We start from the raw sequence: 18,677 nt of genomic DNA, 5'->3' as shown, positions 1-18,677 counted from the left end.
TCAGCATGTTCTCCAGATATTAACTCTATTGAACATGCCTGGGATAGATTGAAAGGGGCTGTTTATGGACAACGTGACCCACCAGCTACTCTGAGGGATCTATGCCAGATCGCCGTTGAGGAGTGGGACAATCTGGACCAACAGTGCCTTGATAAACTTGTGGATAGTATGCCACAACAAATACAGGCATGCATCAATGCAAGAGGACATGCTACTGGGTATTAGAGGTACCGGTGTGAACAGGTATCTGCACCACAACCTTTGAAGGTCTTGCTGTATGGTGGTACAACATGCAATGTGTGGTTTTAATAAGCAATAAGAAGGGCAGAAATGGTGTTTATGTTGATCTCAATTCCAGTTTTCTGTACACCTTTCGGGACTCTTGGAACCGAGCTAATGCAAAACTTTTTTTTGACATATGTATTGTAGTAGGTTTTAAAAATGTAATGACCCATGAACAGTTATAGCATTAATCAACATATTGGGCTAAGAACTGGCCTTGGAGAGAATCTATTTATATTTACTGTGGCCCTATTATCCTTTATCTTCTGTGCAAGAAAGAACCCCATCTTTCCTTGCACTAAGAATTTACCAGTTTATCAGCAATTACAATGGCCTGTGCTGTGAAGCAATATTTTTCCTGTTACAGAGAAATTCCAATGTTGAGTGATGTATGAAATTTGGTGAACTAGGTGTCCACCAAAAATGTTAATTACAGTAGCTGAAACACTGGAGGAAACAGATCATCATCTAAAAATTTTCCACTGTGAGAGACATGCTATAATTTAATGATTTCAATGCACTAATGTGTATTAGTTTAAGATTATTATCCTAAATTCATATGTGTGTCCATCCAATGGCAAGTTACGGATGAAGATTTTTTGGAATATAATTTAATGCTATTTTTTGCAGTGCATTTTGAAGACTCAGGTTATTAACTAACAAAATCTGGTGAAAGCTGATATAGTTTTCTACTAGGTTATAATAATAATAATAATAAATGGTATAAGTGTGCACAAAAGGATTTTGTATTGCTTTTAATTTACTAAATGCTATGGTTGGGTTTACATACACTTTTTAAAGGTTAAGTTAGTTTAACTTAGTATGTATATCCAAGCTCATGTCTTACCCGGACATATCTAAAGGATTCAAGATTAGACTAGATGTGTAACTGACTAATCAGTCCTCTTTTTGATTATTCCACATTTCTAATGGAATGCCTGAGTAGCTTCCATACAAAATATTCTAACGTCTTGTCACAAAAAAAAGGAACTACATTTTTTTTTATTTTTTTAAAATGAATAATTAATGGAATGATATACATAAGATGGACATATACTTGGTCAAAAGCTAGTAGACTATGTTGTTATAATAAGTAAAAGATCATGACAGGTTGGACATGACAAATGCCACAAAATAAGATGCAGCTACTTTGGTATTCTTTAAGCATCAGAGATGAAGCTAGGATCATAATAAATGAATATATAATTTATATAAATATAATATTAAAGAAGTTGGTTCTAATATAAAGATATATTGTGTCATTAACAGAATTGATTCAACTAATTAACAACTGATTATTTGACTTGAAAAAAATAAAAAATTAGAATAATGATAAATAATAACACAAAAACGTACATACTTCGCTGATGTGTAACTTCCACAAGTAGCTTTTAAGAAGCAAAATGTAATTATGTGAATTTTTTACGTAGAAGGATAATTAATTATAGAAAAAGACATACTAATATAAAATATACTTACTGTATGCCATACACAAGCGTAAAAGAAGATTCTTACAAAAATGCTTAAGGTTTGAATTAGATTATTTAGGAATTAATAACACACTTACTCATTTAATCTTATATTAATAGTCAAGTCTTTCAAATAATTTGTATACATTCGATACTTTGTGATAGTGCACATATTTATTTTATACTGTATTATTATTAACAAGAGACAGGAACAGCAACACATAGGCAAATAAACACCCAAATCAGGAACAAAGAAAACCTAACAAGTACCCCAAAAGAACTAGCAAACTTTGTTAATTCTTACTTTAGTAGTATAGCTACAAAGTTACAGGAAAATTTTTCAAAATCTCATAATCCACGAACACGGGAATATACATCAAATTCAATGGTATTGCTACCCACTACTGAGGAAGAAGTATGTAATGTGGTAAGGAAATTAAAGAGCAAAAATTCAGCAGGTTTAGATGAAATTCCAATGTCTGTGCTGAAAAAATGCATAAATAGTATCAAAGCCCCCCTAACCAATATCATAAATGAATCTTTCAAAGCCGGTTGTTTCCCTGATTATCTGAACCATGCAAAAATTTTACCTTTACACAAAAAAGATGATGTAGAAAACATTGAGAACTACAGGCCAATTGCCCTACTGTCATCATTTTCCAAAATAATAGAGTCCATAATGAAGAACAGACTTATGAGCTATCTAAACAAATACAACCTTCTTTCAAATGACCAATTTGGTTTCAGACCAGGCAGAGATACAGAAATGGCAATAGCACATTTCACTAAAGTGGTTCTAGAAGCACTGGATGAAGGCAACTATGTATCTGGCATATTCCTTGACCTGTCAAAGGCCTTTGATACAGTTGACCACCAGAATCTATTACTTAAGTTAGAAGCACTAGGAGTAAGAGGGGTAATCAACAAATGGTTCCATTCATACCTAAAAAATAGAGTACAGTGGGTAGAGATCTCGCATGTCTCCAGTAGATCAAAGTTCATAGAAAAACACCTGTCAGATCCACAACATATTAATATTGGGGTCCCTCAGGGAAGTGTGCTGGGTCCGGTGTTGTTCTTGATTTATATAAATGACTTTCCACAATATATCCGACATGGAGAGAAGATATTGTTTGCCGATGACAGCAATATTATAATCACCAGTGAGACATCAGCACAAATGTTGGAAAATTGTAATGAATCACTGAAAGATGTCTACAAATGGTCTACAGAGAATAAAGTGACCTTAAATATTAAGAAAACAAATAGCATACGCTTTAGAATAAACAGAAAAAACAGTCCCCTAAAGTTAAAGCTACATAACACCTCTGTAGACGAAGTGCCCACCACAAAATTCCTAGGGTTGCATATTGACAGCCAGCTTAGGTGGAGTGAACATGTCAAAAAACTCACAAAAAAGATATCTACAACGTGTTACGCACTTAGAGTTCTCTCCTCAGTATGCAGTGATGAATGTCTAAGAACTGTATATTTTAGCTATGTACATTCAGTCATAAGCTATGGGATAATTTTCTGGGGAAATAATGTACTCAACTTACAAACAGTTTTTAAAGTGCAGAAGAGAGCAGTGAGAATTATAACTAAAAGCAGTAAGTGGGCTCACTGCAGAGAACTATTCAAAATACTTGGTATTCTAACTGTTCCCTGTTTATTTATGTTCCACACTATAGTATATATAAAGAAAAATATAGTGAATTATAGTACAAACAGCATTTTACACAGCTATAGCACAAGAACAAGCCACTGCCTTCATCTAGATAGGAGAAACAAGCATAAGACCCAAAAAAGTTTCTTGTATCAGGGTGTAAAATTGTATAACAAGCTGCCACAGGAAATCAAAGAAATTAACAGCATGTACTGTTTCAGAAAAACTCTTAAACTGTATTTTCAGGAACACTGTTTTTACACAGTAAGTGAATATCTAAATGTTTGAATGTAATTTAAGTGACATAATGACATTGTATTGTATATTCTGTAAATGTATAACAAGCTGCACAGGACATCAAAGAAATTAACAACATGTACTGTTACAGAAAACCCTTAAACTATATTTTCAGGAACACTGTTTCTAAACAATAAGTGAATATTTAATTGTTTGAATGTAATTTAAGTGATAAATGTCATTGTATTCGTATACTCTGTAAATGCATATAAAAGTGTCAATGTATCTGCAAAAATCACTGTATCCAAACTGACAACATCCATACATTGCAAAATGTCTACGGATGGCTAATCAAATAAATAAATAAATAAATAAATAAAATTTGTTTGTAATACAGGCAGTGATCGGACTTTATGTCACAACAAGTGCAGCACGGAATTTCAAACTCCACATGGACTGCTTAAGAAGAGCCTCTGAGTAGGCAATGTTAAGACTCATCAATGAACAACATCCATCAACATTGAATTTACGGAGTATTTTAGTATTAATGATACCTCCACACCGGAAGCATACCTCCACACAGAAATCATATCTGTACATGTTCATGTAATAAATTTTCATTGTCATATAAACTGGCTGAAGAGCATTTCAAAAGTTTAGGAGAATAATTACTCTATACAGAAACTAGTTCTACATCAAGACATTTTTTTAGTATTTTGCCGCCCAGGACCATCTTAATATCTAACAGTAAGCATCAAAAGTTACTTAATGTGAAATAACCATATGAAACTACAGTAGTTGCAGAAAAAACAGGTGGGAGTCAGTGAAAGAATCCTAAGAAATGTACTACACCCACACAGGAGACAGCTTGAAAAACCTTTGTTTTGCTGATTTCTGAGTATTCTTCATCAGTCTGGTATATCAACCATGCAAGTTTGGTATACAAGATAGACAATATCCAAAGTATAGTAGCAGGTTTTATCATTGGTTCATTTACTAAATGTAAGTATCACGGATACACTCATCAAACTCCAATGACAGATATTAAAAGAGAGACATTGTGTTTCATGAATAGGTTTACTGCTAATATCCTGATGGTATGTGTTGCAAAGGCAGTCAAGCAATGTATTAACTTCCTCCCACATGTACTCGTATAATGACCACGACAATAAAATCAGAGAAAATCAAGCTCCTATGGAGGATTACTAACAGTCATTCTTACCATGCATTAGTGTTAACTAGCAGTAATTAGTTTTTATGTTAAAAAGCCCATCAAATAATCTAAATATTTACAAGAAAAATGGAAAAAAGACTGTTAAATGAGATACCCTCTGCTACACAACCTACAGGGGCATGTGGAGCATAGACGTAAATGTGTGTATTGTTGATAATCTATTCCAACAAGCTGTCCCAGTATTTCCCTAAGCAATGTGGATAAAACATTTAAAACTTAAAACTTATTGACCAGACTGGTATTTAAAACCCACTACAGCTTTATGTGCAAACTGTACATTACTTAACACCTTCCTAGATCCACAATAAATGATAGATTTTGAAAATGAGAGGGGAACATATGTCTTCTTGCATAAAAAAATGTTGTATACAAATATTTACATACTACATACCAATTCGAGCAATTAAGTTTGACTGCAGAAGAAGTATCTGAAGATTTCGGCACCAATTCTGAATGTGTTCAATCTTCTCAATGTCTTCTTGATGTAGGCTTATCTCTTCTAAAGTGGATATTTCCCCTTCATTGTGTTCTGATCTTTTGCGAATTAGTTCTTCTGTAACTGCTTATAAACATTCATTACTTTTAACTACTAGAAACATGAAATTCTTCTCTCATTAAATTTTTAATTGACTACAAGAGTTAGATCTTTGAAAAATAATGAGTTATACATATGTGCTCACTATATTCCAAATGATAAAACATGCTACAGCAGATGATGAAATTTTTTCAAATGAAATAAATTACATAAGTGGCTCTCAAGCTTGATATACAAGGTCTGTTCAAAAAATTCCAGGACTTTATCCACAAAATTTTTCAATTCTTACCTTTTACTTTCATGGTGTCATTCAAAATACTCTTCTCCACAGTTGATACACCACTCCCAATGCCTTTTCCACTACCAGAAATAGTCTTAGTATGCCTCTTGCTAGATCACTTGAAGCAACATCTGCGAATTTTCTTTTATCTTGTCTATTGTAGCAAATCTACATCCTTTTAACAGGGTTTCCGACTCAGGAAATAAAAAAAAAGTCTGCATGCAGTAAGTCTGGAGAGTACGGAGCATGAGGCAGCACAGTGATTTCCTTTTTTGTGCAATAGTCATGCATCAACAGGGATGAATGTTCAGGTACATTAACATAATGCAAGAGCCATGAGTTGTCTCACCACATTTAAGGCTGTTTCCTTCTCCCATTTTCTCACAGGCATTGCAACACATCCTGATAGTACCATCGATTAACAGTTTGCCCCTGTAGCATGAATTCATGATGAGCTAATACTTCAAAGTCAAAGAAAATTATCAGCATGGCTTTGACATTTGACCTGACCTGACAAGCTTTTTTTGGTCTTGGAAGAACTCCCCCAACCCATTGTGAAGGTCAAACCTTGGCCTCAACATCATAACCATAGATGTCTCATCACCAGTTATGATGTTCTTAAGGAACATCTCATTCTCATTTGCACAATACAAAAGCTCTTCACAGATATGAGGCGAAGTTCTTCCTGGTCTTGACTCATGAGCTGTGGGGTGAACTTGGTGGCAACACGATGCATTTCAAGATGCTGTGTCAGGATTTCATGACATGGTCCAACTGAAATGTAAAATTCTTCTGCACTCTCTCAGACAGTCAGTCTTCGATTGGTACGCACAATTTCCTTGACATTTCTGACATGAGCGTCATTGGTAGACATCGAAGGGTGTCCTGAGCGAGGGTCATCTTTAACTTCTGCCTGGCCATTTTTAAAGCATGTGAACCATTCGTAACATCCAGTAAAGCTTAAGTACTCATCACCGTAGGCTTCCTGCATCATCTGATGCATCTCTGAATGGTTTTCTTGAGTTTCATGCAAAACTTAATACAGACATGTTGCTCCTCTAACTCTGGCATTTCAAAATTTGCAAACTGTGCCAAATAACGTTCTACTCAATACAGCACTGAACAAGAACTAACAGACATATAACAATGAAACTTTCAGCAGTTACACATTAAACATGGGTGTGTGGCAGGGATGCCAACCACATTTCTCTCCAATATACCACTGCTGCAAAATTATGAATGTTCTGAAATTTTCTGAACAGACCTCATATAAATAAGATGAGCATGGAATGAAATTTAATAAAAACTATGTTATGTAAGAAAATTTTCTTTCTGAAATCATGAAAAAGGCCTTGGTTCTAACAATATGCTTAACTATAATAACTAGCTCCCCAGGAAGAGAAACACATTGATTCAGAGTGCAAGACATTGCTCTACTCAGTGCATCCTTCACGCCAATTTCAGCTTCAGCTTTCATCAGAAATAGAATTTTGTCGAACATTGAGTGGCAGAAGTGAATAGCTTGGAAAGTTACAATAAGTTCAGATATAGTATAAAACTCAGAAATAATTGGAACTCATTTCAATTTCTATTTGGTTCAAACATCTGATACTAATTTTTTAAACACACACTCAGGTAATAAGGTGTTGTAAGCCTCATAACATAAAAATGATGAGTACATGGAGCTTTATAATACTATGAAGTATCAGTGAAAATGTCTGACACAATGACCAGTATTCATTATCAGGAAAGTGTCAAACAATACAAATCATTCCTACCTAATGAAATATGAAGCTGTTCTATTACTGATTATTTCACACAATTTACAGAAGGCTCTAACTTTGTTATGACAAAAAAATAATTTTCTCTGTACAACACAGCAATAAATGTGCATTTTTGCACTTACTCTCACATTTACATATAAATTATGGAATTGAAAACAAAACTCTGTTCCAGATAAGTTATGGTATCTCCAAATTGAGACACAATCCCTTTGTTAAGAATTTTTACTTCACACAACATACAAAGAAGAGACACAGCCATGAAACATGGTGTAAGCAATTATCATTAAGTGAGATTTTGTATGCATGAGAATGATGTTATCTAATGCTGCAACCACCAATATTAGCAATGACAGAGAATTAGTCAATACCAGCCCCAAGCTATCCCACTTGCAATAATTCTTCTGCTGCCAGCACCCCCACATAAATGGCCAAGTTCTCATTAGTTTCTTTGTTATCTAACAGATTCTGGTGATGTCTTAAGTCAAAATGTGTGAAAGTGTGTGGTTTTTTAAATAAAAAGTAATAAACATGAAAAATATGTCATCTCAAACAAACTTCTCACCCTTCGCACTACCATTTTTTGTATATGTTCAATGTTTCCTGTTAGTCCTAATTGGTGTGGGTTCCACACAATTAAGTAATATTCTAGGATGGATAATATGACAATTTTGTAAGCAGTCTCTTTTGTAGGCTGTTTACATTTTCCCAGAATCCTACCACTCAAAGAAAGTCAGCCATGTGCATTACCTACAACTACGGCCATCCACAGAAATTTATCCAAGTAAGGGACGACGATGAGAAAATTGAAATTTTCTGGATAATTGTTTAGATTAGTGTCATGCTTCAAGGAGTAAATTATACAGGAGAACAGAACCTTATTTTATCTAGACAATTTTTTTTATTAAATCTGTAAGTATAACTAATTTTAAGGTTAATGATGGTAATCTTTACCATGGAAAGTGACTTTCTGCCATGACCACACACCGGGTTACATTTTTTCTAGTAGCACAGTGCATTTGGAAACTGAACTCCATCTCTAGAGGATATGTATACAAGACCAGTGATAGAGAGAGGTGGGAGAAGGGCCAGGGCTCAGACTGCTCCATGGAGCCTATACTTCACACATTTATTGGATGTTTTTTTAATGTGTGGATGTAAGAAAGGCAGGTTCGATTTATAGAAGTTTCAACTTATGCTAAGAATGCCATCTCCTCTGTTTAGGAAGTAATGAGAAAGGGTAAAACATGCACAGGTTTCATTCCTTTGTGAGTCAATCTCAAGGCAACTAGAAACAATCAGGTATGTCATTCGGGGGGTTGCACTGCTGTTGGCTAACACGTGTGATGTCATCTGGAATAGTGTTCTACCACAGGAGTTTAACACCAGCTTCATGAATTACATGTTGTTAACTGCTGCAGCACATCATTAAGCATTAATTAAATTTAAGACTATAAGAAATAAACACTTGGAAACTGCAAATTGGAATATCAACAATATGAGGAAAAGATAGATTGCTACTCACCGTAAAGATGAAACATGTCCCACCCTCTTTGTGTGCTATCCACTGCCAATGCAGCTACCAGTCTTTCCCCTTCCCCATTCATGTTTTCTGTTTTAGCTTTTGTGTTAGGTTGCCTTATTCTAATGAAGGTTCTTGTTCTTAGGTATGGAAACACCACTTTGTGATGCATTATTGGAAACTTTAACATTACTGTAGAAATTACTTTTTGCAACAGTCCATCACACTTAGCCACATGCCACCCATGAAAAATGCAAAATATCACTCTGAACTTCTTTACTTTATTGAATCAGTAATTTGAGGGAGAAGTGAGCCCACTACTGGAATTGCAGAGATCCAATCATTACTGGTGATATAATTTGAATCCAGAAGAAGTTTTTTCTGTGTGCCAGTGTGCATGCATTTCAGTGCTACATAACCTGCAAGATATTGAACTGCAGCTTGGGATTCACAGTCATCACTGGTTGCTAGTTCTTGTTAGCTGAAATTACAACAATCCAAATCAGCAGCCACATTTCCAGTTATGTTAATACACAACTCTGTCGTGATGAGCTTTATGAAGTCATGTTCTGTTTCTTCAGTTGGAGAAACGTGACAGCACCAGACTAGTAATCTCAATAACAGACAGGGGTTGTCTTCTGTATTTCCCATCAGTATTAGAAGCTGCTTCAAAAGGTGTTGGGTTGTTGTAAAATGTGCCTAGACCACAAATTTTAGAAAAAAAGTTCTCCAAACAATCTGGCTTTAGCCTGCAAGTCAAGATACACGAAACTCTCATATTCTGTACATCACTGTAAAGTCCAAAGAGAGAGTTCGCTGAAACTATGAAATCCTTCTGGAATGACAACAGGCACTGCATGTTAGAACAAATCTTGAGGAACCTTTTTAGTGTGTTCTCTTGTCTTTGAAAATTAAGGCCTCAGCCACTTTGAAGAGGCATCTAGTCATCCTCAGGAACCCTTGAGTTTAAAACAACAAAGTTGTCATTGGTCAGTTCAATTAAATTTCCTTTCTTTTCTTTGTTTAGCACATGTTTAACAGCTTGGGCACAATGATCTGAAATAGTTGTGCTGCCATTCATACATTCTGCCAAGCTCATCATATTACTTCTGCATGAACCTCCCTAATGTGATGTGTGGTGCTTAAATCCATGCTCTGTATTGCTAACAGATTTTCAAAAAGCTTCTCGTTCAAGACTGTGATGTTGGGCAGAATTCCTCCACAATTACACCAGAAGCTGTCACTGTCTTCACCTAGACAGGAAGAATAAACATAAGACTCAAAATAGCTTCTTGTATGAAGGTGTAAAACTGTATAATAAACTGCTGCAGAAAATAAAAGAAGCAGATAACATGTACCACTTTAGGAAAAATCTTAAATTGTTTTTGCAGAAACACCGCTTTTACACTATAAGTGAATTCTTTAGTACAAAATGATTGTAAATAGCTTTTGTTTCACAATATTTAGATAAGGAGCAAAAATGATTGTAAATAACTTGTATGTCACAATGTTTAACTACATGTAACAACAAACTGTATAAATATATGAATGTATGCAACTGACAACACCCATACATTTTAAAATGTCCACGGATGGCTAAATAAATAAATCTAAAATGTGGTTTCTAAGCAATTTAAGCAAATTCGGGACATCACAGAAAATCCACACTCTTCTTGCTAAACCCATAGGGTCTGAAAAGTAGGGTTTAGTTGTGAAAACTCCTTTCAGATCTTGAGGTATCCCATATCACAAATTACTGCTGCAATTTGGGTTCTAGCTGCTTCTGACTGCTTGACAATGTTTGGTGGCAAATCACTTGCCATGGAAATATCAAATTCAAAACATACAGGCTGTTTCCATGATGGCAACAAATCACAAACTACGACCACCATAACATTTTGGTTTGTTCCTAAAATAACATTATCTGAAGAATCACAGCACAAGAATTCCAGGTCTGCATTTGAATTGTTGGCCCATTTCTGAAGTGTTGACCACAAGGAAAATGGCAGTTCTTTTTTCACAAGTAATTGTAAGCTTTGGGTGAGAAAGCTCTTAAGATGAGAACATTAGCAATATCCTTTGGACCACACTTCACATTCTTATTATTACTAAGTAAAGACTGAATCTGGCGTGATGTGAAACACTGAGATAAAAAGCTATTTACCTTATCTCTAATTTGTTGTTCTATTGTAGAAGAATCACATCTATTTACTTCCACAGCATATTTTAAACACTTGCCTTTCAGGACCTCATTACTTCTTTTTAAAGCATAGTTTTCTTTCCTTATCAGTTGTATTTCAGTTTTTTAATCTGTCTATTCTCTCTTTAGCAGTGATATCTAGTTCAAGAACTATCTCTGTGCTTATCAAGTGATAAAATTTAATTTTATAAACTAGACAGCACTCACTTTTGTACTCTTCTCTTTTCACATTGGCAATCTCTTGATGATGTTACCTATCAATAAAATAAATCTATTTTAAAATAGAATTATTATTACTGTTGTTGTAAAAATGAAACCTCTGCAGGTGCTATAACAAATTAATGTGTGAATTATTCAAAATCCGATAATACATAGACATGTTTCTGAAGGGAATGAATATCTGTTAGTCACATGTGCATTGTGCTTGCTGGTGCTTGTGACAACCTTGAATGTATCTCAATGCCAATTTCGAATTTTTTGTGATGGCAAAACATTACAATTTAATTTTCTTTTTGGGGAGCTAATGATTTGAACAAATACTTCATTATTCACATTAACAGGATCAGCTCTTTTACAGTCTCATACCCATTTGTGCTGTAGTTCTCTATCTTTCTGAAATCAATGATAACTGACGTCCACAGCAGTAATGTCATACAAGCTATCAGTTATGGGCTGGGTAAAAATATCTGCATTAATGTTACAGACATCAAGTCTTACCTATCTGACAACTGACAATTTTGCAAAAAGGTCTTGTTATGACAGAAACAAGGAAACCTACAGTATAACCTAATGGCATTCTTTAGGGCCAGTCCAATGATCTTTCATGTGAACAGAGTAGTTTACATGCACCACCTCTGTACCCAACAGCAGTGGATATGGGAAAAGGGAAAAAGAAAGATTGGGGTCTCTTTTACAGCATTCTTCTGCAAAGGTCAGTACTTAAATGGCAATAAAGGAAATGGTGAGATTTCCACTGAATGATTTGCCAACCAAACAAATACACTGCCTGATAGAAAAAGTGAAAGACTCAAAAGGAGAGAAAGAAACATAATGAAACTTCACATGTTGAGAGGATATGTGATATTATGTGTACTGCAGAATCCTTGACAGCAAGGCTGGTTGGGGGGAAGTGGGAAGGAAGAGGAGGGAAAGGGGCAAGCAGGGAGGTAAGTGCCTGCTTTTGGACCCTTCCCACATTGCTTATGATGGAGCTTATGTGATAATTCCATTACACAAGCCTAAATGATAAAGATGGTTGTACCATATGTGCAACCACAATGGACGGGTACCTGTGAGGAGGCCTAAAGATGTGGTTCCTAAAGAGAGGCAGAAGCCTTGCTGTGCTGGTACTGTGAATGGCTGTATGCAAAAGGAAACTACAGCCCTTTTTTTCTCAGGGCATGCAGCTCTATTACCCAGTTAAATGACAATAAATATCCTGAAAGTAAAATAGTCCACCATTAGTAACTCTGGTCTGAGACTCCTCAGAAGGATGTCATAATCAGGAAGAACAAAATTGGATGCTACAGGTCAAAGTGGGGAACATTAAACCCTTTTATTGGATAGGTAATCTAGAGAATTTAAGAGAGATGGATAGGCTGGAGTCAGATATAGTGAGAACTAGTGAAGCTTGGTGGCAGGATGAACAGAACTACTGATCAGGTGCATAAAGGGTTACAAATACAAAATCAATTCTGGGTAATGCAGGAGTAGGTCTAATAATGAGTAAGGAAATAGTAATGTGGGTTAAGTTACTACAAACAGCACAGTGAATACTTTACCACAGCCAAGACAGACAAAAAGCCAACATTCTCCACAGTAGTACAAGTTTATATGGCAACTATCTCAGCAGGTGACATAGAGATTGAAAGAATGTATGATGAGATAAAAGAAATTATTCAGGTAGTTATGGGAGCCACAGCCAAGACAGACACAAAGCCAACATTCACCACAGTAGTACAAGTTTATGTGTCAACTATCTCTGCAGATTATGTCGAGATTGAAAGAATGTTTGATGAGATAAAAGAAATTATTGAGGTAGTTAAGGGAGAGGAAAATTTAACTATGATGGGGTACTGGAATCTGATAATAGGGAAAGGAAGAGAAGGAAAAACAGTAGGAGAATATGGAGTGGGGTAAGGTAATGGTAGAATTTTGCAAAGACTATAACACAGCAACTGGCAAAGTTGCTCTTCTTGGGCATAATCCTGGTTTCCTTGCATAGCATCCAGTTTTCCAGTACCTCCTTACAGCCCTGGAAATTGTTGAAGGTGTAGTTCGCAGCATTTCTGATGAAACTGCAATCAACTTCCACTGGAACAACAGCTTTTACCAGCATCTTCACAGTTTAATGAACTGTTTGCTAGAAAGCTGATTACAATAAACATAGAAAGATCCCACAAACATGTATGACTGAACTGGGAGCAATACAAGGTACAATAAATGCTACAAGAGTGGGAAAATATTACATTCTCACATCCAGAGATCCTTTTTTCAGGTTCTGCAGGAAAACATGATTAAGGTTAGTGCAATAAGCAATTGACACATAATTTTTCTTTTTCAGAGTAACGCTAATCTTGTATAAAGAACATACCCCTCTCAGAATAAAGGATAAAGTGTTACTCTTTGGTTAAATGGATAATTACACATCATATATTATGTGTTGTGGGAAATAAGTAGAAGACAAATGGTTAGCTCTGAGAGATGAAGTAGTAACAGCAGAATAGGATCAAATAGGTAAAAAGAAAAGGCCTAGTAGAAATCCTTGGATACCACAGGAGATTTCCAATTTAATTGATGAAAGGGAAAAAAATACAAAAATGAAGCAAACAAAGGTGGTAAAAGGGAATACAATTGTTTAAGAAATTATATTGACAGCAAGTGCAATGAGGTTAAGCAGAAACGGCTAGAGGACTATGTGAGGCTATAGAAGCTTATACAAAAAGGGGAAGAATAGGTACTGCATACAAGCAAATAAAAGAAGCTTTTGGAGGAAGGAGAAGCAGATGTATGAATATAAAGAGCTCAGGTAGAAAACCAGTATGAAACAAAAAAGGGAAAGCTGAAAGATAGAAGATGGAAGGAATAAAAAGAAGGGATGCACAAGGAAAATGAGCTTGAATGCAATATTACTGAAAGAGAAAGTAGATGAAGGTGAGATGGGAGACGTGATACCTGTGAGAAGAATTTGGCTGAACATTGAAAGACCTAAGCCAAAAAAAAAAAGACCCTGGAGTAGATGTCATTCCCTCAGAGCAATGGATATCCTTGGCAGAACCAGCCATGATAGAACTATTCCACCTGGTGTACAAGATGCACCAGACAAGCAAAATACCCTCAAGACTTCAAGAAGAATGTAATAATTATAATTCCAAAGAAACCAGGTGCTGACAGAAGGAAATATTACCAAGTTATCAGTTTAAAAGATCATGGCTGCACAACACTGACACGAATTAATAAAAGAAGATTGGAAACACTGTAGAAGCTGACCTCGTGTAAGATCAATTTGGGGCCTGCAGAAATTTAAGAACACATGAGGCAGTACTGACCCTAAATTTAGTTTAGAAGATAGGTTGAATAAAGGTAAACTTATGTTCAGCATTTGTAGAGTTAGAGAATACTATTGACAATGTTTGAAATTCTGAAGATAGCAGAGGTAAAATACAGAGAGCAAAAGGTTATTTACACCTTGTATGGAAACCAGACAGCAGTTGTAAGAGTATAAGGGTATGAGAAGAAAGCTATGGTTGAGAAGGGAATGAGGTAGGGTTATAATCTATCGCTATGTTATTCAATCTGTATAGTGAGCAACAAGTAAAGGAAAAATTAACTGTTTCTTGAGAGGAGGATATAAGATAAACAACAACAAAAGCAAAATTAAATCACACGATGATGAAGGAATTAGATTAGGACATGAGATCTTAAAAGCAGTAGATCAGTTTTTCTATTTGGGCAGTAAAGTAACTGACACTGGCCACAGTAGAGAGGATATTAAACACAGGTGGGCTGCATCCAGCCTGTGATTGATTTCAATCTGGCCTGCAGAAGAAATTCAGGCTAACATAAAATAAATATACGCTAAAAAATGTGCACTTTGATGCATAATATGTTGGCATGGTGTTTTGAGTTAGGGGTGCCATTCACATTGGCATGTTACCCCGTAAACATTAATGTCAATTATGCTATACTTTTGACTTTGGGTGCTGGGAATGCTGCTGCATCACATGATCAGCACCCTGCAAGCTTAATTAACTATGTCAATCAGGCCCACAAGTCACCAAATGTTGGCCCATGTCTGATATAAAATGTAGAGTGGCAATGGCAAGAATAGCATTCATTAATGTCAAATATAAATTTAAGTGCCACAAAGCCTTTTTTGAAGATGTTTGTCTGGAGTGTAGACTTGTGTTGGTGTGAAACATGGATGATAACCAGTTCAGATAAGAAAAGAATAGGACCTTTCAAATTGTGGTGCTATTGAAGAATGCTGAAGATTAGTTGGGAAGATAGTGTTTTAACTAATGAGAAGGTACTGAACATATTTGTGGAGAAAAGAAATTTATGGTACAAACTGACTTAAAGAAGGGATTGTCTGATAGGACACAATCTGAGATATTAACAAATTATAAATTATGTATTGGAGGGAAGTGTGTGTGTGTGTTTGTGGTTGTGATGGTAGGGGATTGGGGGGGGGGGCGCGGGGGGGGGGGGGGGGGGGGAGGACTGTAGAGGGAGAGCAGGACTGAAGGCCACAACAACATCCCTATATACTGTTTCACTCTGGTATTTGTATGAATAGATTGATTCCAATTGTCATTCTCTGAAACTGTAGTCAAAGAAAGATGCATTTTTTAAGATGTACAAGTTTAAATTTCTGATCACTTAATGCCAATTCCCAATCTTTGCACCAATTTAAAATTTTAACCAGATTTCACTGGATATTTGTGCAGATTTCTTCAGACAGTATATCATTACAGATAACTACATCATCTGCAAAAAGTCTGAGATTAGCATTAATATTGTCTTCCAGATCATTAATATATAACATATAGTAGAGGTGGTGGTGGCAGTACCAGTAGTAGTAGTAGTAGTCTTATTAATTCGTGGACAATTCTTACAGTGATATTGCACAAGTCATAATATTACAGTTTAAAAACAAAACATTCACTGCCTGACAAGAAAAGTTAAGCACCCAGAAGATGATAAGATGTCGATGTAACTTCTTAGATGTAAACAGCATTGGCAGATACATAAATAATTAGAGTTGCAATTCCATGTGACAAGTAGAACAGCTACCAGTGTATTAATGTTGTTTGGGTTGTGGGAATGTGAGGGTAGACATACTTGTCATCAAAATTCTGCTTGAATACATCTGAGCACCACTGGAGAAGATCACCACATTGTGCACCAAGCACACTGTAACCCCTTCACATCCACACCTGCCACCCAAGAACAAGTAATGGAGTCCCTGCAAACATTTTGTGTCATGCTGCACCACTGGTCAGAGACTAGCAGCAGCCGGACTAGGGAATTACCATTTCATCCATTGACATCTCAACAAAAGAGGATGTGTTTGGAATTCTGCTGTGCTGAGGATGTACAACTGCTGACGGCTGGCACCACATAGTGTTCAACAACGAATCATGATACTGCACTTCCTCAGATGACCACCATCAACGAATATGCGGAGAGAGGCCCCATCCTTCCAATGTTTTGGAGAGACACAGTGGTGTTACTCCTGGTGTCACGGTGTGAGAAGCCTTCAGGTATGATTTCAGACATGGCTGGTAGTTACTGAGGGAACTCTAATGACACAACAGTATGTCATGGACATCCTGTGTCCTCATGTGTTTACCTCTCATGCAACAGTATCATGGTGCCATTTTTCAACAGTACAATGCTTGTTCATACACAACATGTGCCTCTATGAACTGTGTGTGTGATGCTGGGTTACTCCTGTGGCTAGCAAAATCCCCAGATCTGTCCCTGATAGAATGCGTGTAGGATCAGCCCAGACGTCAACTTTGTCACCCTGCCAGTATCCAGGATATCAAGGACCAGCTACAACAGATATGCGTCAGCTTGTCTCAGGTGAGGCCACAACAGCTTTATGACAGACTTCCCAATTAAATCAGTGCATGCATCATAGCCAGAGGGGGTTGGGGTGGGGGCAACATCATACTGATAAGTGGCATCATGCTGCCAAGTTCTTTGTAAATTTGACTCGATTTTGTAATCACTGAAACAGCATCGTACAACCTCTCAACCCATGAAGTTTTCCCTTCTGCTTCCGGGTGCTTCACTTACTTTGTCAGACATTGTACAATTCATATATTGGTATTTATATACAGGCTGAGTCTGGCAAGGATGTGGCAGGTAGTTGGCTACAGCCTTATTGTAGGAACCATCCCAGCACTTACATGAAGTAACTTATGGAAACCACAACAAATCTAAATCAAAATTTCTCTGCAATAGCTGAAGAACATTCATTCACAAAGTTTGCTAGCTGGAGTGCATCATATATTACTTAATCCCCATGCCTGATGTATGTTTCATGCTATTTTTACTTTTGTTTTTAGTTTCTTTGAAAAATCTTCATTTTTGCCTTCCAATAGTAGTTTATTCACAGTGTTGCAAGAATATTTATAGAAATAATTTAATTTCTCATCTACTATATGTCCTTGGTAAATTTCTTCCCATTGTGCATCCAGTAAATTCTCTCTGAAAAATATGACCGAATCACCATTTATGATACTGCGAAATTGCACTTTTCCCATCTTATTGATGGGAATTCCCAGTTGCCACCATTTAACCATCGTGGTTATATATAGGGCTAACCTGTATTTCATGAAAGACAATGGGTTTGGAAATGAATTATAAATTACTGCTGAGCTATGTCCTTCTGTTACTTATTTATTTTTATTTATTATCATTAACCAACAAATTCTGAAACAGACAATCTTGCATATCAAGTTCTACAACATATTTAACAGTTTACCATCTTACTGCTAGAAATATGTTTTTAACTGTCAAATGTGGTATACCCATGGTCTAGGGGTAGCATCGCTGACTGGTAATGGAAACGTTCTTGGTCCTGGGTTCAAGCCTTCCCGCTGTCTTAATTTTGAATAAAAATCATCAGCAATGGTGGCCAAAGACTTCCAGCATAAGATGTCTCCATCGTTCTGCCACAGGCCTTGTCAAATAGGTTGGAGGAATGAACAGAGGTTAAGGGCACTCTCTTTTCCTTGGGGTGAAAACTTCCCCTAAAAAGCAGAAGAATCAGCAATAATCAATGGCATGAGAATGCAGGAGGCAATGGAAGCCACTGAATTAAAGACACATAATGTGTATCCATGGGTCGTGTGGCCTCTAATCAAAAGAAAAAGTGTCAGATGATCTCGCCACTGACGAAAGATTCCAGATTAGTCCCCCATTTGGATCTCCAGGAGGGGACTGCCAAGGGGAAGGT

The 18,677-nt window shown here is 36.3% G+C and overlaps 1 protein-coding gene across 1 annotated transcript in view; it reads right to left on the bottom strand.

The window, feature by feature from the left end:
• The window catches only part of LOC126252391 (dynein axonemal assembly factor 11), a 226,572-nt gene that overhangs the window by 162,658 nt on the left and 45,237 nt on the right, over window positions 1-18,677 (bottom strand). Inside the window, exon 2 of the mRNA XM_049953282.1 lies at window positions 5,280-5,447. Within this exon, the coding sequence (XP_049809239.1) occupies window positions 5,280-5,447 (168 nt within the window). The remainder of the gene's footprint in view (window positions 1-5,279; window positions 5,448-18,677) is intronic.

The sequence above is a fragment of the Schistocerca nitens genome, chromosome 4 (assembly GCF_023898315.1).
Source record: "Schistocerca nitens isolate TAMUIC-IGC-003100 chromosome 4, iqSchNite1.1, whole genome shotgun sequence".
In the NCBI taxonomy this organism is placed as follows: Eukaryota; Metazoa; Arthropoda; class Insecta; order Orthoptera; family Acrididae; genus Schistocerca; species Schistocerca nitens.
The sequence above is the reverse complement of the archived record's forward strand: the minus strand, read 5'-3'. Positions and strand labels throughout refer to the sequence as shown.